At 41.7% G+C, this 27,400-nt stretch overlaps 1 protein-coding gene across 4 annotated transcripts; it reads right to left on the bottom strand.

Moving 5' to 3' along the window:
* Window positions 1–951: 951 nt before the first annotated feature.
* On the bottom strand, window positions 952–25,327 carry ASIP (agouti signaling protein). Of its 4 annotated transcripts, none has more exons than XR_008439758.1 (5): window positions 25,191–25,254; window positions 8,260–8,462; window positions 6,110–6,171; window positions 3,030–5,167; window positions 952–2,943 (listed from the first exon to the last, which is right to left on the bottom strand). XR_008439758.1 is itself a non-coding variant. In XM_053993171.1 (5 exons), exons 2-4 carry the CDS (start codon window positions 8,432–8,434, stop codon window positions 4,991–4,993), a joined length of 414 nt encoding a protein of 137 aa, XP_053849146.1. In that variant the 5' UTR covers window positions 8,435–8,462; window positions 25,191–25,254; the 3' UTR covers window positions 952–4,254; window positions 4,943–4,990. The 4 variants fall into 4 exon arrangements, 3 of the variants coding, with proteins under 3 accessions (XP_053849146.1, XP_053849147.1, XP_053849148.1); XM_053993171.1 differs by having other exon boundaries at window positions 952–4,254; window positions 4,943–5,167; XM_053993172.1 differs by having other exon boundaries at window positions 952–4,254; window positions 4,986–5,167.
* Window positions 25,328–27,400: the final 2,073 nt, after the last annotated feature.

Here is a 27,400-nt window from a genome sequence, read left to right as displayed (position 1 = left end):
TCTCGTGTTTCCTGCTGGGTTCTGGAGATCACTGACTGTGTGGGGAGCACTGTCCAGAAGAGCAGCAGAGTGGAGTTCGGGAATAGACAGAAAAAAATTGCTCCTGGATTTGCTAGGGGAATCCGTTGTTAATTATTTTCTTTTCCAGGCCTGAGTGTGCAACTCAGAGGCATGTTTTGGAGTTAAATAGATCACTGGATGTGGACAAGTGTTGAATTGGTCTGTTTAGCATGTTTATAGAGTCACTTCTGGCCATAGAATGGTCTAATTCATCTTAATATGCTCTGTTGAAATATATTATGATTTAATGTTTTTTTGCATTGGCCTTGAGTACCATTTAATGTCTGCACCCACCCAGGGAGTGGGCTGGAGGCTGCAGTACCTCACGAGGAGCGTGTCCCACCATGCTCTGAGAGGCCTCTTTGCAGTAGCACTGGGATGGATGTCATTTGTGCCCTGTAAAATAGAGCTCCCGCAGAGCCACAGCTTGGCACATCACAAGTTCTTCCTCAGCCCCTCGGTTTGGTTATACAAATCTCCTTCTGCTGCTCCAATAATTCTTTTCATCGTGGGTTTAATGCTGTCCTCATCTCAAAGGGGCCTCATTCAGTCTTTCACCACCCTCAGCCAAAGCAGCATCACAGACACTGCTGACTCTTCTAGAGAACTTGGAAAAAGTCATTTTACTTTCCATCACATCTTCCCTTCTCTCAGCAATTCCTGAAGGCTTTGGTTGGTTTCCTTTTGCGGTCTTCCAGAGAATTTGAGTGATTAGCTTGGAAAACTATGACATGTTTAGAGGTAGTTTGGTATAGTTAATTAAGGTGTTAATTCTACCACTTGTTTTATCCATCAGGATAAACTTGGATTTTATGGGCTTTGGGTGTGACAATAAGCAATCAAGTCAGGAAAATACAGTATATGTTTTAAATTTACACAAGGCAGGCGGTATGTGGAAAAGTTAACAGTAATTTATTTGTGTTTCATCCTACTAACCTGTAATTGGGGTAAAATTTCCATTAGTCTCTAGGAGGACGATGACTCTGTCACAGAGCATTCCTGAGACTGTCTCTACACTTGAATTCCAGTAAGGTGTCAGTGGAGATATTTTGGTGTGTGACAGATAAAGTTACATACTCCATCTTTGTCATGTGCATGTTTTATCATCTGTGTGCTGATGACATTTCAGATGGGACCCCGGGGGGACTCCTGCACTGACAAGCATCCTCTCAGTATAAATAACCGCTCAAACTAAATACATTGAAGCAAATTTTTGGTGTACATATTTTGCTAATTTCTGCATCCTGTGTCAGTACCTCATGCAATGTGATCTTTACCCAGAAAAGTCAAGTCACTAAGGCTAATGACAGTTTCAGAGTATTTGATTATATGTATTCTCTGGTGTGATAGATGAACAGCAAAGAAAGCAAAGCCTCTTTCTAATCAATTCCAGTTACAAAGAAGGCTTATTAATAAATCAAATTTAAAAATACACTACAGATAGATGCTATATTAAAAACTATGTCCATATATGTTGAAAAACAGATTGCCTTACTGTCATTGACAGCTTTTTTCCTTTTCCTTCGTTGCCTAAGTCCTGTCCTTGTCTGGGTCAGCTGCCATCTCTGGAGGTCCTTGGGTGGGTCTTGGCACTTTGATTTCCTTGTCCGAGAGCCCAAAGTTGTGCCACATCTCCATCATGATGTGGATGGTGGGGCAGAGGGAGCTCTCAGAGGTGTCTGGGCACACAGCACTGATGTGCCAGAGAGATGTGCTGCTGTCCAGAGGGACTGAGCCAGGCTGGACAGCTCAGCAAGGAGGAGCACAAAGTCCTGTCCCTGGGGAGGAACAAGCCCAGGACACTCTGGGGAACTCCAGCAGGGAGCCAGGAAAGGCCCTGGGGCACCTGGGGAGCACCAAGCTGACCAAGAGTCACCAGAAGGTGAGCTGTGCCCTGGGCTGTGTTGAGAGCATTGTCAGCACAGGTCAAGGAGGGGATCCCTCCTTGCTCCTCACTGTGGAGCTCATCCCTGGACTGCTGGGTCCCAGTTTGGGCTCCCCAGTGCGAGAGAGGCAGGGCCATACTGCAGAGAGTCAAACACTAGGAAACATTTCCTTTTCTTGTTTTAATGGTGAGTGAGGGTGACCAAGCACCAGGAAGGTTGCCCAGAGAGGTGGTGGAGTTTCCCTCCTTGGAGATGTTCAAAAGCTGCCTGGATGTGCTCCTGGGCAAGCAGGTCCAGTTGGATGGCTGCCAGAGGTCTCTGCTGACCTCAACCATTCTGAGGTTCTGCAAAGCTGGAGTGGCAGCTGCAGTTGAGAGCAGCTGTTTGTTGGATTTTTGGCTCTCCTTTCTTCCTTTCCCTCTGCTCCCACACCTCTTGACCATGGTAAAATATAATTTTTCTGACCAGCTGGACTTCCTGTTATGAAAATGATCTTGTTTCCATATAAGAAGTAGTGTGATTATTGGTGTGTTTTTAGCATCAATCTCATGCCTTGAGAGGCTACCTGGAACAGAGCCAGGCAGTGTTAAAGGAATAAAGTAGGGATTTATTAAAAGGCCTTCAAAGGATGCACCTTGGGCAGTACAAGAGCCTGGCCAAGGCTACAGCCAGGATGGACGATGGGTCACGAGTTTTCACACTTTTGTAAGTTTTGATCCATTTCCATGTTGGGGTTAATTGTCCAACTACAGCTTCAGGTTATGCAGTCCCATCCTCCCAGCCTGCTCTGCTCAGTTTGCTGTTGTTTACACCCTTTGGGCCTTTTGGGCCTTTTTGTTGTTTACACTTTTCGGGCCTGAAGCTGCAGCAGTGTCCTTGGTTCTGGGGCTGAAAAGGATTGTTTTGTCTGACTGAACTGTGAGGAGAACTTGCCAACACTTTATATGAAGTTCAGAGTTATATACTAATGCAGTACAGCGTCTGAAAAATATGAAAGCTAAAACTTAAGGCATCAAATCAACAACAGTTTGTTATAGTTATGAGAATTTTCAAAAAAAAAAATGATGGAACCTAAATCTTTACCTAGTAAAAGAAGAAGCCACATTCTGAAATCCATTATAATGTATTGCTCTTCCTTCTCATCTCCTTTTTCACAACTGAGTGGCTTACAGATTCCTCAGCCAAGAAATCTGGCTAAAGACACACATATATTTACAAGAATTCAAGCTTATATCAGACATGTCAATTGATGTGCCTTATAAAAGATAAAGAACACAATGACATTCTGTCATCATTAGGGCTCTTTCTTAGATTCATCTGAGAACTATACATATATCTAGTATGAACAAAAATTTCTGTCAATATCTGACCTTAGTTTTGAGTTCTGGGCTTTAAACTAATTATTATAATTAAAAAAAAAAAAACAACAAAACCTTTATATGGCTTGAGGCCCTTTGGAGTGTCATCTGTATCATCGTTTCCTGCCTGCCTGGAAGATTTTTGTAGCCCTCAGCTGTGTTTAGAAATAAATCAGTAAACAACTGTCTTCTCATTTAGACCTGCATAGGGGATTAGAAAATTCCTGATATCCTGATTAGAAATTCATGGCTGGAAAAATCTGGTTGTGAAAGCTAAAGAGCACTGGAAGGGACCCTGGAGCAGGCAGGTGGAGAGAATATGGGAGATGTGGGTTAGCCCTGGAGTGCTCCTGTGGTAACTAAAAATAGCAGTTGGATAAAGGGAAAACGCTAAAAACAAGGAAGTGGCACAGAATTAAAAACAGTAAGGGAGCAGGAGAAAGACACTGTAGGTACAGAACAGAGGAAGTAAAAAGCAAGAGCTGGAGTCTGGCAAATAAAATCTTCAGTGGCAGGGACGTTTTCTGGGTCTGCTCCCTCCTTGCTCTCCTGGGAGTTTAACCAAGAAGGGTTTTCCTTCTGTGCCATTTGGATACCTCAAATTTAAGGCAAAGAGTTTCAAGAACAAGAGAAAGAAATCTTCTGTTGCCTTGAGCTTCAGCCATCTCTTTCTGAGCCTTTAAGTCTTGATACAGCATGTGACATATGTTTTTCCCCTGATTGCTGCAGCTCTTGGACATTCCTGCCTGAACTGCAGCTCCTGCAGCAAGAAAGGGCAAAGAATTGATTGCTTGGAATGGTTTGCTTCAAGATGTACATGTGGGACATACATTCATCTTTTGCTGATCTTTCCTTTCTTCCTCAAAGTCCCAGATATGTCTTCCTGCTTTTGGGCAGTGTCCCTGGCAGCAGAAGAAGAAAGGCTGAAGAGTTGATTCCTACACATAGGTCTGGAGAAAAAAAAAAAAATCTGATTTTTATATTCCAAGGCATGGACACATTCAAGTTTTAAGTATATATGTATGTCATATGGGAGTATGACACCGTTTCCTGGTGGCAGAATGACCAAAACCCCTGAAGGTGGATGCTTAGCTGAGAATGATTAAAAAATGTCCTTATAGCCTTGGGTCCATCTTTTCAGGTGGAATAACCTACATAAATTCTTGTCCTGATTTTTTGTTGAGTATGTGAAAATGGAGTTAAACCCAAACCCTGCATTTTCAGCCTGATACTTTGGCTGTGCTGAAGGCTGGTGATGTCCCTGTGGGCAAAGACAAGCTCTAATCCCTCTACTGGCCCAACCAGTCCTGTTTTAGTGGCCATTTGGGTGCTGCGGGGGCAGGTTTTGTGGTGCTGGTTAGACAATTCTGCGGACTGCCATTAATATGACCCTTCAAATAAAAGCTCAAACCCACAGAAATCCAGAATTCATGATAAAACACAGCTCTTTTGCTACAACTGCCTAATCAGAGCCAATCTCCCTGCTTGTCTGCTCCCTGAAATAACATCCAGCTTGTGGTAACACGAACCCCATAATAATGACTGTCCATTAAATTTTAAGAGGGGTAAATTGTAAATTCAAGCTTCAGAGCTCTCTATTTTGATTACTATAGACATGGGGAAATTTGAAATATGCACTTGAGAAGCTAATGAAAGACAGAAGGCCTGCTGTGTTTCTGACTCGGCTTAACACTTGGGGTTTAACATCAGGCACTGGCAGATCGTCTGGAAGATTCGGCATTTGCACAAAGCACAGTAGTGACAGCAGGAATTCAAGTGTGGCTTGCAGGTTTTGAAAGTTGGCACACAGTTAGCAGCAGGTGAAGGCCTTGGCTTTGGAGATATCTTGCGTTTAGCATTTTTCTGGAAGATAAAAACATGAGAATTCATAGACAGGTGAAATGAGGGTGGTGAACAGCGGGAGGTTCTGGGGGAATGAGCAGCTGGCTGTGGCAGTGGGAGCTGTGCTAGCAATGCAGAGGCGTGCAGGGGGAAATGGGAAAGACTGGCTTGAGAACAACCCCCTGAGCAAAATGACAAACCTCATTTTTACCATGATTGGATGGAGCTTTGAAAAGGGTCTCTAGGAAGGAGAGTGGCAGCAGTGAAGAAAGGGGTGCCAAAATGTACTCAGATGGTGAAGTTATCAATAAAACCAATTAAGGTGTTATGTTTGGATCTCCCAGCTTTTCAGATGAGTGAAAACTCCCTGTCAGTCTCGTTTGCTGGGCTGCGACACTGAGAGAGCAGGGCAGTGACTTGGCAATGCTCCACCTCGTTGAGCCCGGTGATCTTGCATCCATGGGAATCTTCACCTGCACACACAGTTCAGGGAGTGGAAAAAGGCCTCTCAACTCCGCCAGGAGTGCAGCTTCTCTGCTGGGGACGTGGAAAGGTGGAAAATTTTGGGTTGCTCAGCACATGCCTGGGACCTGGGAGGGATCTCTGAAGCCCAGCAGCTGCAGGCACCCTGTGCACTTCTGAAACTCAGAGTTATGGAATTCTTTGGGTGGGAAGGGATTTTAAAGCCCATCTCATCCCACCCCTTGCCCTTCTGCTATGCCAGGCTGCTGCAAGCCCTGTCAACCTGGCCTTGGACACTGCCAGGGATGGGGCAGCCACAGCTTCTAATTTTCTTTCCACCGTTATTGTTTAACATTTTTACAACATTTAGAGCTTTAAACTGTATGTAAATTATTTAAATCAGGGAATGACAGTAAAAGCCTTTCAAATGAATGCACCAAGGAAAACTCTAGAAGTAACAAACTGTTCCAATCCAACAAAGTTTTTTGAACAACCACCTACCTTGGAAGATTTCTTGTTCTCTGCCTCTTTCCTGCTGACTTTCTGGGATTTTGTAGTTAAATCTTCAATGAGAATAGAACAGGAAAATGTGGAATTAGTTTTAGAGAATGTTATTTCGATGAGATAATCCTATTTTTGTGAGAGAGGAGGCAGATAACCTGCATTGCCACCTCATTGCTGCATGTTTTTCAGTGATGTTCATCTCAATTCAGAGTGTCTGAACTCTGTCACTGCTGCTTGTGCAAAGCAGAAGAGCAACTGATATTTGTATTTTAGAAGGGATTTTTTACACATTGTTTGGTAGATGCAAACAATGAATTATTTCAGAGAAATAAAATTAATGGTCTCTGTGAAAAAGATTGGGGTACTCATGCACAATAGTCACATAAAAATAGGAAAAATCTTTAGCATTCCATTATTTCTTCTGTTAAAAGGTGGTGCTACATGCATAATTTTGGAAGGAATTAACAAGTGTACACTGTTTTCCACAAGCAAAAATTCTGCTGATTTGGCATATACTCTGCATCTGTGATGCCACCTTTCATTCTGCAGTTCTTTGTTTCTTCTCCCCCCACGACCTCATTTTACATAATGTTCCTTGCAAAGGTGTTTCATTCACATATGTATTTGTCACCATATCTAATTTTAGATATTTATAACTGTGTAAATTCCATGACTTGTTTTGGGCTCTAGCACAGCAAGACTGTTAAAATGTGAGACACTTCCCAGCTCACCAAGCTATTATGGTATTTTTGATACCTTTATTCTGGGTGTGTGAGTTTTGTAATAAGCACTACCTGTCTGTAATGGATGACTGAGATAAAAAACATCCATATCCCCACTGGTGAATGGTGGCTCCTTATCTATTCCAGGATCCTCTATCAATATATTTTTGAATATTTTCTAATTGCTTGGATTTACTGAGTTGCAGAATGAAGAACAAATATTTTGAGCTGGTTTGGGGGGTTTAATTTATTTTTTCTTGTATCATTATAAGTTAGGGTTATGCATCTCTAAGAAGCAGTGGGGAAAAATGTGTTACAGCTCAGCCTGTCTGCCATGTCAAAAGCACAGGCTCACTTATTGAGAAGATGGAGAAATCAGCTGAAGGGATCATATTTTATAGTTCTAATTTTATCTGGGACATAAAAAAGTTATGGGAATTGTGAGAGTGAAGGCATCAAGGATCCCAAGGACCATGAAATGGTACAGCTTGGGAGGCTGCAGAACAGCACAAGCTTTGCTAAACTCTCAGTTAAACAACACTGAGTTAACTCAGGATTCAGAGGTTCAGACTTGTTTGGAAATGCATGTGTGGGGCAACTGTTTCTCCTTAAAGATATGTTGTCCTGAGCAAGAGCATGGAGAAAACACAGGAAACAAGGTAAGAACCAGAGTGCTTTAAACTAAAAACGTGCAGAAAGGAGCTAAACAAGAGAAGGTTTTGGGTTTTTTTAATTATTAGCATTTGGACACAGTTATGAATGTTATGTACCTGATTATCTCCAAACACCTGTGAGTTTCTTGAGAGAAGAAGTTGGTGTAAATTACATGGGAAGAGTTAAGGCAGAGATGAGGAAATAATTTTGTGAAGAAAAGAGTTAAGCATCACCCTAAAGAGGCTCTTCCCAAACAGGACAGGTGGTCATCTGCCAGTAACTGCAGAGACAGAGTTGGTGCTGTCTTGGACAGATAAATTAATGACCCCTGGCCCTCCCTTGCAGTGCTCTTTTCTTCCCCTGTTTAAAGGCCAGGTAAACTGAGGTTATATTAATACCTGTTAATACTGTTGGTTTTCCTGTCACAAGAGCAGACCCTTAAAACCCTCACATTATGCTATTTTTTTTTCTCATATGCATAAGATTTTCTAAGCAAGGTTATTTCCCATATTAGCACAAGACCACTTCTCTTCAATATAAAAAGGCTTATAGTGTGATGGGGAGCTGAAGTGAAACCTGTAAAACTGAAATAAATGTTTTTTTTTTTCCTCTAAACTGAGGTTTACCACACTGTCATTCTTGGGTGCTGCAGCCACCACAGTTCTGCGCCCTATGAAGCCAAGCAAAATTATCCAAATAATTCAGAATAATCAAAAGCAGTGTTTCCTGCAAATCTTGTTAATTTGGCACTGAAGGGCAGGTTTTACTCACCTACTATGGAGATGGGTGGAAGATCTGAGAGGTCCATTTTGCTCCTCCTGGACAGATTGCATTCTGTCTTCTCCTCAATGACCAAGTGGGAATCAGCAGCCCTAAACAGGCTGTAGCAGAGCAGGAGGCTGAGGAAGAGGTTCTTTCTTGCCATCATGGAGAGGAAAAATTCCATTGTAATGAAAACCAAAGTTGGCCAAAACCTGTAGAAGTGATGCAGGGATATGAATCTCAGCAATGGTTTTCTGTCATGTTGTGCAGCTTTAGCAACAAATCTCTGACAATTATTTTATTTCCAGCACCTTGCCTCTAGTACTGGAATACCTAAGATTGTAGTTGTACGAGTGGAAAAATGCTGTCTCAAATACAACTCCCTGAGATGTTATTTTTTCCTGATTCTTTTCTCAAAAGGTTTATTTCCCATAAGATGTGAAGGTCCTCCCAACTGAGCTTTATAATGGTTATTATATGGCCAAGGGCAGAAACTCAACCACATCATCAAATTTTTCCTAGGAAATCTTGTCTACAAAAATGTGCTAGAAAACAGAAAAAAATAATGACAATTTTAACCCTCCCCCCATCCTCAAATTGTGTTTCCTGTTAATTTTCTGGTCTTAAAAATAAATCATGAAGTAATAGCTTGTTTTATTACACCTCCAAGTGGCTGCTCTAATCCCATATAAATCACAGCCATAACTCATGGGGATATAAAAGGCCAGTGCTGTAAAGTGTTTATGTGCCTTGAGGTTATGCACTGAATAACTTCCAAGATGTGGCAAAGTCTGGGATTTGGGGATACTCATGGAGGCACCTGAGCTGTGGAGCGTGGCCATTCACCTGAGGTGACAGTCCCTGCAGGGTACACCAAGCGTGTCACCAGCCTGGACTCCTTTTCTTGTACTTTCTTGTATTTCAAAGCTGATGTTTAATTCCATGTGCATCAGTTTTCTGCAGTGTCAGGGTTATGGGAGCCTTGTTTCCCCAGAGGCACTGCCAGTCTCCAGATTTATGGGTGGCTTTGTGAAAAGCTGCTGGATGCAGTAAAAAGAGTGAGTGAAACCAAGTGTTTTGGGCCATTAATCTGGTTGTAATGACTTTGTTACTGGGGAGTTAAAAGATGAAGAGTTTCTGCCTTGGGAGGGCTTCAGTCTGGTCACTGCTGCTACACCAGGTCTCTCCTACACCTGCGTTTGTAGCCCCACTAACCCACGCCTCCCAGGGAGATGGTCACTATTATGCTTCTAATTCCAAGTGCTTGGGATCAGTTTTGGAATTGTCTGTTCTGCACACCGTGTTCGTGTGACAAATCAGTGCTGGGGACATTGAGGCTGCTTCCCCTGGTGGCTGTAGCTGTGCCATGAGGATGCTCACCTCTGCTCTGGGGCCAGGCTGGGAGCTGGGGGGGTTCAGTCTGGAGAAGACAAAGCTCCAGGGATACATGAGAATCCCTTCAGGCCTTATCAAAAAGAGGGAGAACAACTTCTTATCCAGACAGAGAGTCATAGGACAAGGCTGAATGGTTTTAAACTAAAAGAGAGAGATTTAGATTGGAAACAGAAGTTCTTTACTCAGATTGTGCTGAGGCCCCTGGCACAGGCTGCCCAAAGAAGCTGTGGTTGCCCTGGATCCCTGAAGTGTCCAAGGCCAGCTTGGATGGGGCCTGGAGGAGCCTGGGACAGTGGAAAGTGTCCCTGCCCATGCTGGAACTGGATGGGCTTTAAGGTCTCTCCCAACCCAAACCGTTCTGACAGTCCAAAATTCACTCCGGGGCTTCATTGGAATTTGCAGGGATGCACATGCTGGATCCTTTGTGGTTTATACATCTGCATGAGCTGCAACTGAAAGAGATGTTGAGCCTGCAGTTTTACAGGGGAGGTTTAACCTCTGGGGAGGCAGTGCTGCTGTGTCTGAAATGCTGTACAGCTGGAGTCATTCAAAGCAGATGGGAAAGTTCAGACCCTGCCTGGATCAGAGTCATGGCTGTGGGTAGGAGTCTCCTTTGAATGAGTTGATTCAAATTTTATCATATCAGATGTAAGAGCCTTTGATTTGATTCTGAATCTGAGAGGAGAAAGTGCACCTTGTTTCGAAGACTCTAGAAATTCCAGTAACCAAAAGGAACAAGTCCTGCCATGAGAATTTTTTGTTGTTATGGTAAAATTGTGGGCTTGAATTTTCAGTTACTGCAGTTTAGTAACAAGTAACAAGGTGACATTTCTGTGTTAATTCTTTACCTACTCTGATCTTGCAAACTCTGGTACAGAAGCTCAGCCCTCACCTGTGGCAATTGCCCATTTTTAATGTGAGTATGTGAAAATATTTGCTAGGCCAGGATCCTACCCTCATCTTTTTCGTATCTTCAGAAGAGTTTTCCTTTTATTTGCTCTTCCCCATCTCCTTTCATAAAAGATGTCCAAACCTCACTGAGATTTCTTGATGCTTCCTAAAAACTGCTCTAGCTCATACCTACATGTGTAAATAACCATTAGGTCACAACCATTCAGCTCACAACTGGAACTTCTTTTCATCTAACAGATTTTACCAACCCGAGTATCCCTTGTGATGTTCATGTTCTAGGCAGATGTTCACAATTCACACAAGAACTAAATAATGATTTGTGTGCCCAAAAGCTTGTCTATGTTTTCCAAATATACAGTTGGCCAAACGCAATATCTTGCCTAAAAATCTTAGCCTGCTATACATTAAAGTTTCTTGATTTTTCAGATCTAGGCTTAAAGGGAAGAAAGAAATTTTTTATGGTGAGATAAAACACTGGCACAGGTTTTCCAGGAAGGTGGTCATGCCCTATCCCAGAAAACATTTAAGGTCAGGTAGGAGGGTTTTTATGCAACTTGATTTAGATGAAGATGTCCCTGCTCATGGCAGGGGAGTTGGACTAAATTACTTTTAAAGGTCACTTCCAACCCAGTCTATTCCAAAATTCCATGACAGAGGGCTTGTCTATGGCAGGTGGATGGAGACATTTGGGCTCTAATTCTTTCCCTGCTCTGAGCTGGAATGACAAGAGCAAGCTGTGAGCTGGAAGCTGTTTTGCTTTGCACATAGTGGTGTTCGTGCTGCAGATTTTAGTTTTTAAAGCAACTTTTAGCCTCATTGCAGGATATGCTATGTAAGATACCTGTGGTGTTCAGGTCACGGTGTGCTGCCCACCTGGAACTTTGTCTGGCACAAAGCTGCCTGATGGACACCACGTTGGCCTGCCCCCAATGTACCATTTAAACAACCTTCCACCCCAAAATGTTGTTTCCGTTGTATTTCCTTGTCTTTATATCAGCAAAATTGCCAACGGATGCGATTTTGTCTGAGCAAAAAGTAAAATTTTACAGCTGACATCTGTTTACTTCAAACAGCAACACCTGAACCGTGGCTGGGGTGGAAACGCAAACCTGCCTTTGAACCCTGGTGCACACGGGGGGCTTTTAAGCACAAGCACTTGGGTGGTAGGGATTGTACAGCCCTGGGGTAAGTGTTTGAACCTGGAAATTGCACATATTTGGGGAATATGCATTTGTTCTGCAAAGTTCTATCCATTGGCTGGAAAAGCAATGCTCCCTGGAGCAGTGGAGTCTGTGAGCAGCTGAGCTCATGGAGGGATGAAGGAGGAGAAATGTGGAATCAGAAGTGAAGTAAAAAGGTGTTCATAGCCCCAAACCTGCCAGAGCTCAAGGAGTGTCTGGACAATGCTCTCAGGCACAGGGTGGGATTGTTGAGGTGTCTGTGCAGGGCCAGAATTTGGACTTGATGTTCCTTGTGAATCCTTCCAACCTCAGGATATTCCATGATTCTATGATTAATCTTGGGTTTCCTCTTTTGCATCATATTACAAAACCCTTCCCTAAGTTTGTTTTCTTTTTCTGGCATTAAAGAGAGGTTTACTTTTCCATTTTACCCATAAATTTCCTTCTGGGACTCATCAAAGGCTGATTAAAGTAATCAAACTATTTTCCTTACCTCTAGCTGTCTTCACATGTGTTTCTCTCTGAACACTTATATTTAAAAGTTTATTTTCCTTTGAGCCCCTAACAATTTAGAATAAATAACTTTAATAGTGGAATCTTGAGAGAATGGTTCTGATTTCCCTAATGTTACTAAAATGAGCGAGGAGAACTTTAACACATGATTTATTAATTTTTGGTTCTGGAGACTTAGTCTTGCCCAGCTATGAAATTTAAGCAGTGAACTTTAGCTGCAGTTTGGCAAATTATGTCAGGAAATAGTTAACATGTTGCAGTGGCCTTGATTATCACGGGAATGACAGAATTTTGTTTAAAACCAAAACAAAGGCAGACATTTGAAAGTTTGCTGACTGTCATCAGAGATCACAGTACCCTTTTCTGTGCCATTGCCTCTCTGCTTTGGATTATTATATTCAATATGTAAATAAAGCATTTTAATCTTTATCCCAATTGTTGTCTCTCACAAATATTTTTCCTGAATATAAGTTTAAAAAATGACAGATGATGGGAAACAAAATTTTTCTCTTTTTAGTATTTTTTTTTTTTGTGGTGTCATATTAAAAGTCTTCATGGAAATTTGGTTTGCTTGGAAACAGCCTGGTATATTCAACACTTTTGAGGAGAACTCATTTCTTGTCACAGCTGATTTCACTCTGTTCAGAGATTCATCTTCATCCACAACAGAGTGAAGAGTGTGAGACATTAATGCAAAAAGTCTGCCATAAACTCTGGAAGGGGCAAGTTGAAATTTTCTTAGACAGATTTTCTGAGAGCTTCAGGTTGACTCACAAATTAATCAGCATCTTTATATAGAGCTGAAAACAGCTGCTTGGGAAAATGAGATCGTAAAGTAGGTGAACAAAGACTTATAAAATACAGAAAACCGTTTTACAGCAGTCAGTAAATCTTCACCTACACTGGGCTGCTGAACTTCTGCTTTGAAAAGGATCCTGGAATCATTAAGCTGGTAAAGAACTCCAAGATCACCAAATCCAACCTTTGAACAAACACCACCGTGACCACTAAACCATAGGAGAAGACAGAAAAAAAAAAAAAAAAAAAAGGAATGCGAGAGAAAAAAACCCCAAGAATTAGTGGCTGCCTTGAAAAGTGCTGAGATTTTTAGAGGGTGAGAGACTGAAAAATTTGGGAAATGAAACTTGGAAGTTAGTGGGATGTCTGAGGACCTCCTGAGGGAATGGTCACCTAGAACCATCCTCTCCAGTCTGCAGAGCAATCCCACCTCAACCATCAGGTTTCAGCAAAGGAATAGCTGTAAAAAGGGAAATAGTGTGTTAAGGAGCACTTGGAGGGAAAGCAATGGATCCCCCTGAGACAAATGGGAATCACCAGTGCCCCAGGCAGAGCTCTGCTGACCCAGCCACAGGGCTTCCTCTGCCTTGGAAGTTTCCTAACAACAACTTAGGATTGACACACAGAAAAGATAGGTGCTTTTCCAGGGCTGTAAAGATGTGAAAACACGCGAGGAAAACCAGAGAAATAGCTGCTACTCCTCCTTAAACCACAAAATAATTTAAATTGAAACTGATGCAAATTGTGCAATTGAAATTGTGTCACCACAGAACAACCTGGTGGCTCTGTTTGGATTCTGACCTGAATCTCGATGAATTTCAGTTGTTTCACTCAGTGCTGGGGGACTGGGCTGATAATCTCAGTGCCCCTTTTGGGCTTGGGCCTGCTGTATACCTCTGAGAGAACAGTGACAGGGCCAGACCTTGCAGAGAGTTTTTAGTGTTTGGGTGGACACCCAAACTCCTCAACTCCTCCCCATGTTCTCCCATGCTCCCCTGGACAGCTCTTTGCCATCCCCACCCTGCACATCTGCCTTTTTTCCACACTTTTAAAATAAGAGGAAAGTTGAATGAGACCTTAATGTGGAAATGTGACTCTGCAGCTTGGAAATACACTCAACACATGCTCGATTCCAGCTAGGTTAGGGTGGGGTCTGCCCTTCATGTGTTAAAGTGGATCCTTGGAAGCATGAGAAGGGAAAAACCAGCGTGTTTCTGTTCCCCTGTCGCGTTCTGTCTTAGTTCTTAGACCATTTGGGAATTAAATTTTCATGCTCTTCAAATCCAATTGCAAAAGGCAAATTCTTGAGCACATCCAAAACAACAAAAATTAAAGGAATTTCTAATTTTGCAGGTACATGGATGCCCCATCCCTTGAAGTGCCCAAGGCCACATTGGACAGGGCTTGGAGCAACCTGGGGTCCCTGCCCATGGCAGGGGGTGGCACTGGATCGTCTCTAAGATCCCTTCCAACCCAAATCATTCTGTGCTTCTATGATTTTATGATTCTACACCAGGGAATATGTTTTCCTCAGCATCTGGATCTATTTGTGTTTTACTCAAGTTCCACTTGGCAGTTGTGCCACTGTTCATGTTCTTGGAGGAGGACCCAAAGAGGTTGTTTTATACAGCCTGCCCACAGACTGAGATGAAGGCTTTCTCTGGCATTGCTCATGAAGCCCAGTTTCCAAATGTTTTCTAATCTTTTCACCTTCAGTGACTTTGCCAGGAGAGGGGAAGGCTATTTCCCAGCAGGGGAGGTCTTTGTGTGTACATCCATCCCTTCCACTTGACCTTCAGTGCAGGTTCAGTATACTTGGCTTTTCCCTTTGGGAGATAACCCAGGTATCCCCATCTGCTACTGATCATAATAGAAACCCTCAATATATATTCCAGTTTCCCTCTTTTCTGCAGCACAGAGAGATGCAGGATAATAACTACCACTACATTGCCTGGAGATAAATGTTGTGGCCACTGCCAGCCCCAGTGCTTGCATGGACATCTCTCTGCATGGACATCTCTCTCCCTTCATTAGTTCAGATCACTGGGGTTATAATTACCCCAGTTCTGCCAAACTCAGCTGTTCTGGAAGCCATGAGCAGTTCAGTGCTAATCCCACTGGGTTTTGACTTTGAATCAGGAATTCAGGTTAACTTTTACACATAACTACAGTAATCACTGCACAAATGCATTTACACAAACTGCAAAAGATGTTGTGTTTGTTCTGAACGATTCCTTATTTGTCAGTCAATAATTATGGATTCCAATATCTGTTTTGTGTTACTCAAGAGCCAGGATAAATGCCACTATTGGATTGTCCTGTTTGTGTACTTATTTCTGGACATCTTTCATCTCTTTTCTGATTTGCTCATAAAATAATGCCCATGGTTGTGGAAAGCAGGTTCCAAGAGTGTTCCAGTCTCACACTTCATTCATTATTTCATGTCTTACCTTCACATTTTGGCTCATTTTTAAAAAATGCAAAGCACTCAGTTGTGGTGCTTGGGTCTAAATATAAACTCGGTGTGGTTAAAACTGATCCATGTACTGTCTAAGGAGACAGCCATGTCTATAGCTGAAAATCAAATTTTTTCAGACTTTCAAACAAAATTAGGTCCTAGTCTGTTTTTTTTTAAGGGTAACAGGCTTAGTAGTTTGAGGCTATTCTTAGTTTTCCTCTAATACCTCTACTTAAAGCTACCAGCTAATGTTCTCCTCCAGCCCACATAATTTCCGTTAGGCTCCCCAGGAATGACCCTGGAGGCAGAGCTGCAAGTGAAGTTTGGTTTTTAGACCCCTTGCAGTCAGGGATTTCATCCATGTGCTCAGATGCTGCCAGACAGGGACATTCCTGCCTGTGCAAGACCCTCACTCAGAGCATGGTGGGATGGCATGTCACCAAACTCCTCCCTGCAGTGGCCAGGTGGCTGAAAGAACTCAGTTTCCCTTTTAATAAAGTGGGTTTAAATCCTTATTCAACTGTATAAAACAGTGTCATCTTCACTTGTTTTTAAACAGAAAAAAAAAAAAAGACATGAATTTCTAGGATTGGGATTTCTATGGGATGCCAGTGTGTTACATCCAGATTTCTGCTCCTTTTCACCCTTAACTTGGAAAAAAAGCCTGTAACATACTATTGACCAAAGTCAAACTGACAAGTGGCATTGGAGGCCTTCTCTCAGCTCATTCTCATTCCTTTGGTTCTTTCTTCCAGACTCTGTCTGGTGTTTTGTGTATTTTTTGTCATTCCCAAGAACAGGGGCCTGGTCCAAGAGGCACTGTCTCTTCTCTAGTTCCCCTATACTGACCCCACAATCAATTCACTAAAATTAATTATGTTTGTTGTGCAGACAGAAGTGCACCAAAGAGAATTCTGTAGTGTTTGATGCAATATGCTGTTTCTCTGCAATTTTACCTTCAACCTTTTTTTTTTAAACCTACTGAACTCAATCTACCCTTCTTGCTCCTTTTATTTCAATTTTCTAGTCCTGCTTTCCGTTTTCTTCCATTTTCAGCCATCCACTGTGCCCTGTTACTTTTGACAGAATTCCCTTTCAGCAGTTTTCTCCTGCCTGCCATGTATTTAGCTCTTTCTCCTTTGCACACTTTTATTGCTTCCCTACCTTTGTCCTCAGCATCTCCAGCTGGATAATCCTGAGGAATGAAGCAGTGAAACTGAATGAGATGCAGCAGTGCAGAGGCCACAGTCAAACACTTTAGCTTGAGAGCAAAAAAACACCCATTTCTGAAGGTAACGACTTCTGCATTTCAAATGATAGAAGAAGAACTGGTTGTATTGTGCACAGCATGATCAAAAGTGAGAATGTGATGCAGCTGTGTATAAAAAAGCAATTGAATTCTATGGTGTGTCTAGAGAAGTATTTTCATAACTGAAATATGAAAGTACTTTCATAACTGAAATATCAAAGTGTTCAAAATTTTATGCACATACTGGTCTTCATGTAGAGAATAATGCCCAATTTTGGTCACCCATGTGGAGCAAAAATGTGTGTAAGTCAGAATGAATGCCAGCAAATAATAATAATTGCTTGAGATAAAAGGTGATCTAGCAACACCTCCAGTGGTCCTGTGCTTTACACCCTATTTCCTTATACTCCACTGACAAAAGTTTCCTGTTTTGTATTAATCCTTCCTATGATCTCCAAATCTTTGGGGCTCCTTGATGCCTACAGAGCAGTTAGGAAGGTCAGACAGTATAAAAAGATTTGCCATGTGCAGGAATATGCAATGAAAGGCATAATTTGGCTTGCATATATTTAAAACCCCTGATTTACAGATGCTGTATATATTATTGTGTACGCAAATATAAATGCAACCATTTTTAACTCTGTGTGTGTGTGTGTATGTGAGGGAGGGAACAGCTCAGCACAGGCTCTTTCAAACCATCCTGTGTGTATTTTTCTCTGACAGTTATGCTGGTTTATCAAGCCCCCCCTAATTAGGCATGTGCCAGTCTGTTTAGACCAAAACCACTTGAGCTTGGATAGGCTGGAAATGAAGAAAACAGGTTTTTCCCTCTGAAGGATTTTCAGCTGAGTTCTCTGTGCCATCATAGCTCAAATTCCAGGTGGAAAAGGTGGGAATCACACTTTATGGCAGTGAGGAGCACAGACTCACTGGCTTTCAGAGACAGGTGTGGTAAGACTGAAAAGAAAGAGTCCTCTTAGAAGAAAACTTGTCCATCACAGCCTCTAGAACTCAGGATAAATGATTCTGCTTGTTCTTCTCTCTCCTGCTGCCTGTTTGGAGCCATCCCCACTCAGATGCTCTGTTCTTTGTTCAGGATGGACAGAACAACAAGCCAAGGTTTGAATTACAGGAGAAAAGGCTCAGAGGAGATATAAGGGAAACCTTTGCCATGTGCAGGGTAGGGCAGCACTGCAATCCTTGCCTGGATAGAATTATTCAGTCTCCAAAGTCAGGGAGATTTAGGAATGAATTAGATGTCTGTCAGTCAATCTGTTCTGACACTTCTCATATTCAAAACTAACAGAGATTCAAAAAGAGCTCCCAAACCAGACAAAACTGCACCCTGCCAGGAACTATCCAGTGTGATGGTGCATATAAAGCCCCACGAAGGGCTGGATCCTTGTCTCACTTTCCATACAGATGTCAGATGCCACAACTGAGGATGGAGTGACTCTTAAAACTAGAAATAGATTAATAACAGAAATACTAAGAAAGAAGTAACTGTGATGTGAGCTGGGCTCTACCCAGGTGGAAAAGGCCCAGGGAATCAAGAATTCTAAAGCCTGTTTACAGGGATGGGGATGAATGATGTGGCTCTTGTAAATGGTTTCAGGGATGTGGCCTGTACCAGAACTACTGTGCTCGTTACTGTTTGCAATGGATTTAGAAGCGACTACTGAACCCGTAATTTAGAGGAACCTTGAGAAAGTAGCCTGAAATCCCAAGAACAGGACTGGATAAACAAAGTGCTGCTAAATACCTAGGAGGGGGAAAAGCTGTAATGAAGCTGCAGCTTGCAAAAGCAAACAAGGCCATTGTAATCACACGGTCTGATTTCTTCCAGGACAGGCTGGAGACCCTGCCTAGATTTCAGTATTTCAGGCTTAATTGAACAAAGTGATAACATCTCTGGTAATTCATTGCAGTAAATTTGTCTCATTTCATTTTCTAGGAAATGAATCCTTCTAAACCTTCTTCTTCACTGTGAAAAATGCACTTACTTTCTTTTTCCTTCCTAAGAGGTGCTTGGATGAGCAAGAAACTTCCTAATAATCTCCCAGCTCAGGTGAACAGGTTGAGCCTGTAGAATTGCTAAATATAAATTATTTCTCTTCCAGTTCTTTGGTTATCCACATGGCTCTGCTGTGCAGCTTGCTACTTTTTCATTACAAGCAGAGGTAGTGACCTTGACTGTGCCAAATAATCTCCTTACTCCACTCAAGTCTTTTTTAATCAAGTTCTCTACCTTCTACTCCAAAATTTTGCCAGGATTCGAGTCAAGCCAATGCCCACAACACGGTTTAATTATCCACAGGGTTTGGATCCATCTGGCTTAATTATCCACAGGGCCATTAAGTCCATGGTAATTACCTGGCTATTCCCTGCCTTACTGAAAAGAAGCTTCTCACCCAGCACCAGTTTCAAATTAGCACCTAATCTGAGATGGCAGTTTAGCCTTCCTTCAATGTGCAGCTTGGAATTTAAGCTGTCTCTGAAGAGTATAATTTTGTTTCCTGTCTTTAAGTAATTCTAACATTCTGGTTTAATACCATCAATCTCTTATAATATTTTGTCTATTTGAAATGACATGTGTTCCTGGTCCCAGTGTTGTTTGGAGCTGAGGGACATGACTCTTCAATTGTTTGAAAATGTACTCATGCCTTCATACTGAGATTTAGGGGATTTTTAAAAACATTCTTTATGCGTTCTCTCTTGTTACTAATTTTCTGCATGTTTAAGTCTTTCTAGCTTATTTGGGGGAAATTTAAAATACTATGATTTCCAGCTCTGTGGAACTGTCTCTAGAAGGGTGAGCACGTAAGAAGGGAAACTAGGGAAGTGCCTTGGAATATTGCATGAAAGAGGAAGCTGTCAAACTATTGCTGCTTCATTTTCACTTTCCAGAGAAACCCTTAAAATACTTATCCCTTTGCTATCTTGTAAGAGCTTGCCCTGTCTTGTAAGATATTACTTTTTTGACAGGTCCTTCTCCTCTCTTCCAGCTCATGACTAGACACCGGCTTTACTGACATGGATATGTGAGATTTCCTGTTGGTATTCCCTTTGAAGCCTCTGTTGTTTTGGGGTTTGTTCTATTTGTACATTCAGAAACAAATTGTTTTTTATGTTACAATCCAGACATCTAAAATGTGAAGCTGTTTTTTTTTAATAGAATATTTGGTGTGTGACTGGTGGAGGCTGATGGTGGATTCACTTCTGAAATCTTTTGGGCAATCCTTTTGGCCATGGGTTAATGTGATAACTAAGAACAATGGCCAGTTTATATCTGGTGGTAAAAACAAAATTAATTTGCTGTCTGGCTGTTCCTGCTGATCAGTTTTAAGCATTTTGCTTGACAGTCGGAGGACAGAGCTGGGAGAGGTGCCAAGGTCCATGTGATACCTATTTGCTGAGGGTGGGAAGCAGAGTGAGGAACAGGAGCTGTGCTGTTGGCAGAGGTTCCCACTGTGCACTACGTGCCCAGGAGATGGGGTGCAGCTGTGCTGCTCGTGGTGATCCATCCAGGATGTTGCATCCCGGACTCCTGGGGCCCTGCGTGTTTCTTCCCTGCTCCAGGTGATAGGACTGGCTCTGATACAGCACAGCTGTACCCTGGGATCAGGATGCAGGGGCAGAGCCCCCCAGGGCTCCCTGCTTCCCTAGGAGGCCTTGCAGGAGGGAGGAATTCCTGCTTAGCTTATGGCAGACACACCTGCTGAAGGGAAACTTGAAGGGGCCATGACTAAGGGATTAAATTTAAAAGAGAATGCTAAAAGTCTTTGTGTTCCATGTGTAATTGGGTTGCTAAATATCCTATTTTTATCCCTGCCTGTGTCCTTGACATCCTCAATGAAAGGGCCTGACTCAAATTAATCTTGGTTTATAAACACAATTTCTTCTTGTGGACACCACTTCCATATTGGTGACACATGTTGGCCTGTCCCAGCTCAGAGTGCTGAGTGGCAGGGAAGGGAGACCTTCCTGGCTGCTGATGGGGAGAAAAGGAGGTTTCTGGACACTCCTTCCACATCCTGGCAAGGTTGTGTTATCCTGAACACTTGGAGCCATTGGATTTACATGGAGTAGCTGCAAACTTTATCTGCTGTACTCATGTGCCTCCACCAGAAATGAGGAAAAAGAAAACAAGAATAAGGTTATTTGCTTTGCTCTTGTCTGTGTGTGTGGAAAATCCTGGGATAAGGGACTCAGATGTTGTGTCCCATATGGAAGGAAGACATTGGAGCAGTCTTGGGTATCTGTGAGAGATCTGGACTGTCTCTACAAAGCTCTGTGAGGCACAGCTTTGGAAGGACGGAAAATCCATGTGTAGCCCATAAGTGGGAATTAAGGATGAAGACAAATTTCTGCAAGTGGCATATTAATGGACTAACTGCCCACAGGAAAATAACAAACATTCTAGGAACAAAGTAATGATGGACAAACATCCAAGAAAAAAAAAAAATGTCTGTTGTGCATTTGGTTGAAAAATGCTGTTCTAGGAAGCAAGAATGCACAAGGGTTTGGGATTGATGTGGAAATGAGCTCGCAGTGTAGCACTGCTGTCAGAAGTGCAAATGGAGCTCTCAAATGGGAAAATTGGAGCAACTTCAGTAGGAGGGGGGAGATTTGTTTGAGATCGGTGTGGCTGTGTCTGGAAGGCGCTCCACAAACACCACTCATTTACTGGAAAGTGTTTGGATAAACCAAAGAAATTCAAAAATATGTCAAAAAAGAGCCTCAAAGCTCAGTTCCTGGAATTCCAAAGGGAAAATGGAGAGTGTCTCAGTTCCTGAATGTGCTTGGCAGGATTGGAATGAGGATGAGGTGAAAAGTGAGTTTTCAAGCAAAATGACAAAGCTCTAATGGGGTGAAGCTGCCAGAAGTGAAGAAGCCAGGTCCAAAACATTTCCAGGATTTGGACCATTCTGCTTCAGTAACAACTATACTTTAGAACCTCTGCCTTTGGCTTTTCTACTGGAGAAAATTGCTTTTTATGGTTTTTTTTTTCCTAAGAAATACAGCTTCTAAGCAAAATTGCTGGACATTACATCAGAGTTTGTGTTATGGGCTAACTAATGACTAGAACTTCAATTTTATTTACCATCTTACCAATCTGAAGCTATGCCCAAGTGTGGATGTTCACTTCAACTCTGGAATTTTGGGGACTCATACAATCATGAAAACAAAGATGTTGCTTTTACACTTACGGCATTACAGTTTTCCCACCAACTTGACCTACCTCTCTACTTACTTATTTCCAAGTGTTTTCTTCTTTTTTTATTTTTTTTAATTTTTTTTTTCTTTTTCAGTTTGTTTTTGTTTGCTTTAGTTTGGTTTGTGTTTTTTTCTGTGGTTTTTTTTTTTGTTGTTGTTGTTTGGTTGGTTGTTTTTTTTTATATCTTAATTTTCCTATCACTAAAACCACTTTAGGTCATGGAAAATAAAAGTTACCTCCAGAGTGTCAGGTACTGAATCAGAACTATTGAAGCAGTCCATTTCAAAATGTTAAGAATATACTGAAAGAACAAGCCTTGAAATTCCAACATATAAATGATTAAAAGCTCAGCGTGAATTTTAAAAAATAGATACATAGATATTATTTATATATATGTATATAAATATTATTGTTATATAAAAATAATAATAGATATTATTACACACACACACATATATATCTAATATATATACACACACACACACACATATATATATATATATATATATATATATATATATATAAATTAAATATGTGGTAACATGTGTTACATCTGATGATTCACTCTGGGCCTCTGGATGGTTCCCCACTGGGAACTGGCCACTTTCTGAATTTTTCTTTTAAGCAAATACATTTCCAGCCACAAAATACATGGATGTCTCTGTCAGCTGAGCCTTCCCAGAGTGTTCCCCCAAAAGAACGTCCCTGCTGCCACCAGCAGCTGGGCCTGGGACCTGCAGCTGCCCCCAGCACAGCTCCCCTTCCAGGGCTGCTTTCCCCTGGCACAGGAAATGCCTCCGTTATGGGAACTTTTGAAAAGTTCATGACAAAATTAATTTAAAGTTTTGCTCTGCAAGGAGATACAAAGAGGCTGATGTGCACACCCAGGTATTTTTAACTGGGATATTTCTATTGTCAGGACAAAGCCCATACTTCATATTTTGCTAAACAATTAAAGTTATCATGTTGAATGGATTCAAAATGCTTTATTCAATACTATTTGGAATGTAATGTATTTCTCATTATCCCAGGTTTTTTTTTAATGGCATGAGCATTTCAAATTGCAGAGAGAAGCAAATGGAAAAGGTGTAGTGAATGTTTCCTGCAGAAAGTGCTGCCTTCTGCTTCCTAATCACTCAAATTCATTATACTTATTGCAAATTAAATGAAAGTTTAACCACCCGCATAAAGAAATTTGAAGAGAAATTGTCTGATTTGATTGAAAGAAAAAAATATGACTATTCCACTTATGTTGGGTTTTTTCCATTAAATTTGCTTTTTTAAAGGAATGTTATTAATATTTTAAAAATAAGTTAATATTTCTTCTATGCAAATGTCCTCCATAAGCATGCACACTTAATTAACAAGGTGTTAATTATTTATTCAAGGGTTTTAGTAGGTGTTCAGTCTGCAAAATACTGGGGATTGATTAATGTGTATCTTTGCTTCTGTATCTGTGTGTAACATATTGAAGGGAATGCTAAAGAAAAAGAAAATATATTTTAAGCCGGCAAAATCCTTCAGTTTTCAGTGAATTGAGGGTTTTTTATGTACAAGAAAAAGGGAATATAATTAGGGAAAACACTCTGGTTTTTGTGTATTTTTGCATTTGGACTAGAATGCTGTGAAAGCTTTCTGAGCCTGCTTCAATGGGGAATAAATAATTATTCTGTGAAGTGGGAAGTGCTTCAGGAAATGAAACTCTGATATTTGTAAAGCAGACATGGGATGTTCTTGGGGAAAAAACCCCAAACTAGAACAAATAACGAAAGAAAAGCCAAACCCAACTAAAAATAGCAACAAAAAAGGCTCCAAACCACGACGAAAACCAAACGACAAAAAAAAAACCCCTCAAGCCCTAATAAGCTGCAAAAGACCTTTCTGAAAGAGATTGACTGCAGTGTCTAAAATGAGAGACTTCAGCCCATCCAAATAAAATGCCTGGAATTTTAAAGGGACAGGCAGGGGGACAGTCCAGTGATGCCTCTGCAGGACTTTCCCTGCCTTGGTCAGAGCGTTTCTCACATTAAGAAGACGCCCAGAAACTCCAAAATTTCCAGGCCCAGCACCAGAGGCACTTTAGAACCCACTGAGCTCTCCTTTGCCTTCGTGGTGTGGCTGAAAGGCAGCAGAAAGAGAGAGCTGTAAAAGTATAGCAGCAGAAATAAAGCAGGGAAAAGTAGACAACAATCTGGACAACAGAAAGAAATTAGTCCTTTTTGGAAAATAACAACCACAATAAAATTACCAATAAAACTGTTCATTTTCCAGTGAATGCAGGGTCTATAAAATTGATAGAATTGAGTAGAAATTGATGTTGATATAAAAATTCTGGTGCTGCAAACACCAGTCAGAAATGATCTCTGCACTTTGTATCTTGTTAACTGTGTAAAGAAACCATTGCTTGCTGAACACACACAAAATTAAAGAATATTAAGAACACTAATGGAAGACTGGACAATGGGATATGTGAAGTGTAGGATTCGTTTTGTGAGGTGCTACAGCAAAATCTGACAGGGCAAGTCAGAAAAATAATTACAGTCTGATCTTCAAAGACAAATATTATCACTCCTAAAATAGATAAAATCCAATCCCTTCTTATCTTTCTGGAGTTATGAAAGCTTCAGGAAAACAGAGATTTATTTTAGCATTATATCATCATTTTAGTTGCTGCAGTTCGAAAGGGGAATAAAATAATATAGCTAATCGATTGGAACAGTGTAAAAATACAGCTTAGGAAATGTACGTTGTTAATTTTAATGTACATTAGTTCAAATGTACGTTGTTAAAATCATGTAATAAAAGAGTGAAGAGAGAAAATGTAATATCTAAAATAATTTCAGGAAAAAAAAAACTTAGAAGTAGACTAAACGAAAAAGCAAAATTTGCAACAACAAAAAAAAATTGAAGAGACAGAAACACCAAACAGAATCGAAACAACCTAAATCGCAGGCAGTGCCTGGAAAAGGCGGCTTTGGAGTAGAACAGAAAAGTGGAGCAAATAAATGCAGAAGAACAAAATGGTAAAATAACAAAGTTAAGAGAATTTGAAAACGTTGCTGCTTGCCAGACCCGTGAGGGAGAATCTGCAGGACTGGTCTGAGGTAGAGACAGGCAAATCTCTCCGGCGCTGCGCGGCAGGGAGAGGGGATCGGCTCAGTCCGGGAGAGGAGCGCAAGGAAAACGCCCTGTGCAAGGTTCAGGGCTTTGTCCTACCGAAGCAGAAAGGTGTCCCGGTCACCAGGCCCCAGGCCAGCCAGCCGCTCCCTCGTGCCGCTGCTCCGCGGGCAGGGCGGGCCCCGGCAGCTGAGCGCTGCCGCTGGCCCGCGGCGCTCCCCGCGCCACCCCGAGCGCGGAGCAGAGCACCGATGGTCAGTCTGTCCTGCTTCAATTCCTGCTTTTTATCAGATCAGTTCTCCCCTCGACACCCCCCCCTTTTTTTTTTTTTTTTTTCTTTTTTTTTTTTTTTTTTTTCTTTCCCCTCCTTCTCTCTTTGCTGTCTCATGGTAAAAAAATCCAGTGGAAAGTTGACCCTCAGCCCCTCCTTTTCCTCCCATTTGAAACCCACCAGGACAGACCCGGTCCGGCCGTCTTCAGGCAGAGGCGATTCCAGCTGGGATTTTCCTGTCACTCAGGTAGAAAAGGATAGATAGCAGGGGGAGGAAAAGGCCTGCTGCTAAAACCCCATCCTTTGTGCTCTACAGTGCTCGTTTCAGGCTCCTTGCTGCAGGGGTCCCTGCCTGGCTCCCTGAAGATCACTGTGGACGCTGGGCATCTGCACGATCAGCTCCTCAGCCATTCCCGGGGCAGGAGAGCTGGGAGGTTTCCATTAGCTCCACTTCAATGAAATAGTTCTGTGAAGTCACTAAGAGCCAAAATGCGAGGAAAAGCTATTTTTCTTAAGCTTGATAAAAGCATGTACAAAGACCAGATGAGTTTACCTGAATGTGGGTGTGATTATTCAAGACATCTCAAATGTCCCTTTATCATTTATCATTATACATTTCAATGGTATATTAATACTTTTTGTTGGCCATTTTGCAGCCATGTGCATGTCATGTGTGCCATGAGGGTTGGGTTTTTGGGCTTTTTATGCCTATTTTGGTGAGTTCTGTGCAAGGCGATAGAAACGAGCAATGGTTGAGCTCTTTAGCTGCTGACAAGACTGCTCACGTTTGCAGCCTGGGGCACCAAAAGCTTCTGACTGGAAGGAATTTCAAAGCAGCAATGGGTTTTTAGGAAGCTGAATGATCAAATTTGATTTAACAGCCTCAACAATAGTTTTATTGATTGAGGGGTTGAAGCTCTGATATGAAATAAAACTGCAGCCCCCTTGCATTTCTCTGTCTTATGAGGAAGTCTGTATTTTTTAGTGCTGAGGATCTCATCAGGACTATTCTGGGGAAGGAAAAATGCCTCTTTAGGAGGTCTTCTTATTAATTTTTTTTTTTTTTTTCTCAGTCAGCCTGCCAAACTGTGGCAGTTTAGGTGAGAAAGATGATATAAAGGTAACACGAGCTGACTTTACAGGACTTGAAAACTTTGCAAAGAAACATGGGGCCATGGGAATTGCTGCCTTGGAGCAGGAACTACTCCTTACAACCCCCCAAACTGGAAAAGTCCATAAATATCTAAAGTTGTTAATTTAAATTTTTACTACTTCTGATTGAAGGTACTAGCAGTTTATGATGTTGCATTGTTTTAGAGTGCAGAACATCTGCTAAAGGAGATACACAGTGCTTCCAAAAAGCATCCAGAATGTTAGCTTGGATCTTGGGACACTTAGGGATTACCCACCAACGGAGTTCCTGCGTGAAGGAAAGATGTGTCCAGCCACCAGAAATACTGGGGACAAAATGGGACTTCTGTGAGTGCTTGAGAAGCAACGTTTGAGGGACCAGGTGGAGAGGAAGTTGTTGAGGAAAAACACCTGAGTGGTGCTCGGAGCAGCTTCTCAGAGGAGCTGTATGAAGACAGCTGGAACAGCAGGGGGACACAGACTTGCATGAACATATGGAATTTCTGAGGTTCTTGAGAGATGTATTTCCCTTGTTCCTGCTTTTGTTGGGTGATGGGTTTGAAATGGGGCACGCTGGTAGAACTGGGTGAATTTCAGAGGGTTGGGATGTTAGTTTCTGAAACTGGCATTTATCACATGAAAATCTTTAACAGCAACCAAATCCTTCATCTGAAAGCATTTAAATCACAGAATTATGTGCTGATATCTACAGGGGAATTGACAGCATTAGCAGCCTTCCTTTTGAAAGTGCAATTTCAAAGTTCATGTTGAAAATTTTATTTTTTTTAATCCCCCTTGAAATAAAAGCTTAGTCTAAATTTCCCATTACAAACCCCCTATTTTCCAGACACTGCTGTTATCTAAATTAGGGACAAATTCTGGTTTTAGCTTACCTTCCAGCCCTGAG

This window comes from Vidua macroura, chromosome 17, assembly GCF_024509145.1.
Source record: "Vidua macroura isolate BioBank_ID:100142 chromosome 17, ASM2450914v1, whole genome shotgun sequence".
NCBI classification, from domain to species: Eukaryota; Metazoa; Chordata; class Aves; order Passeriformes; family Viduidae; genus Vidua; species Vidua macroura.
This window is presented reverse-complemented; position numbering and strand designations above follow the sequence as displayed.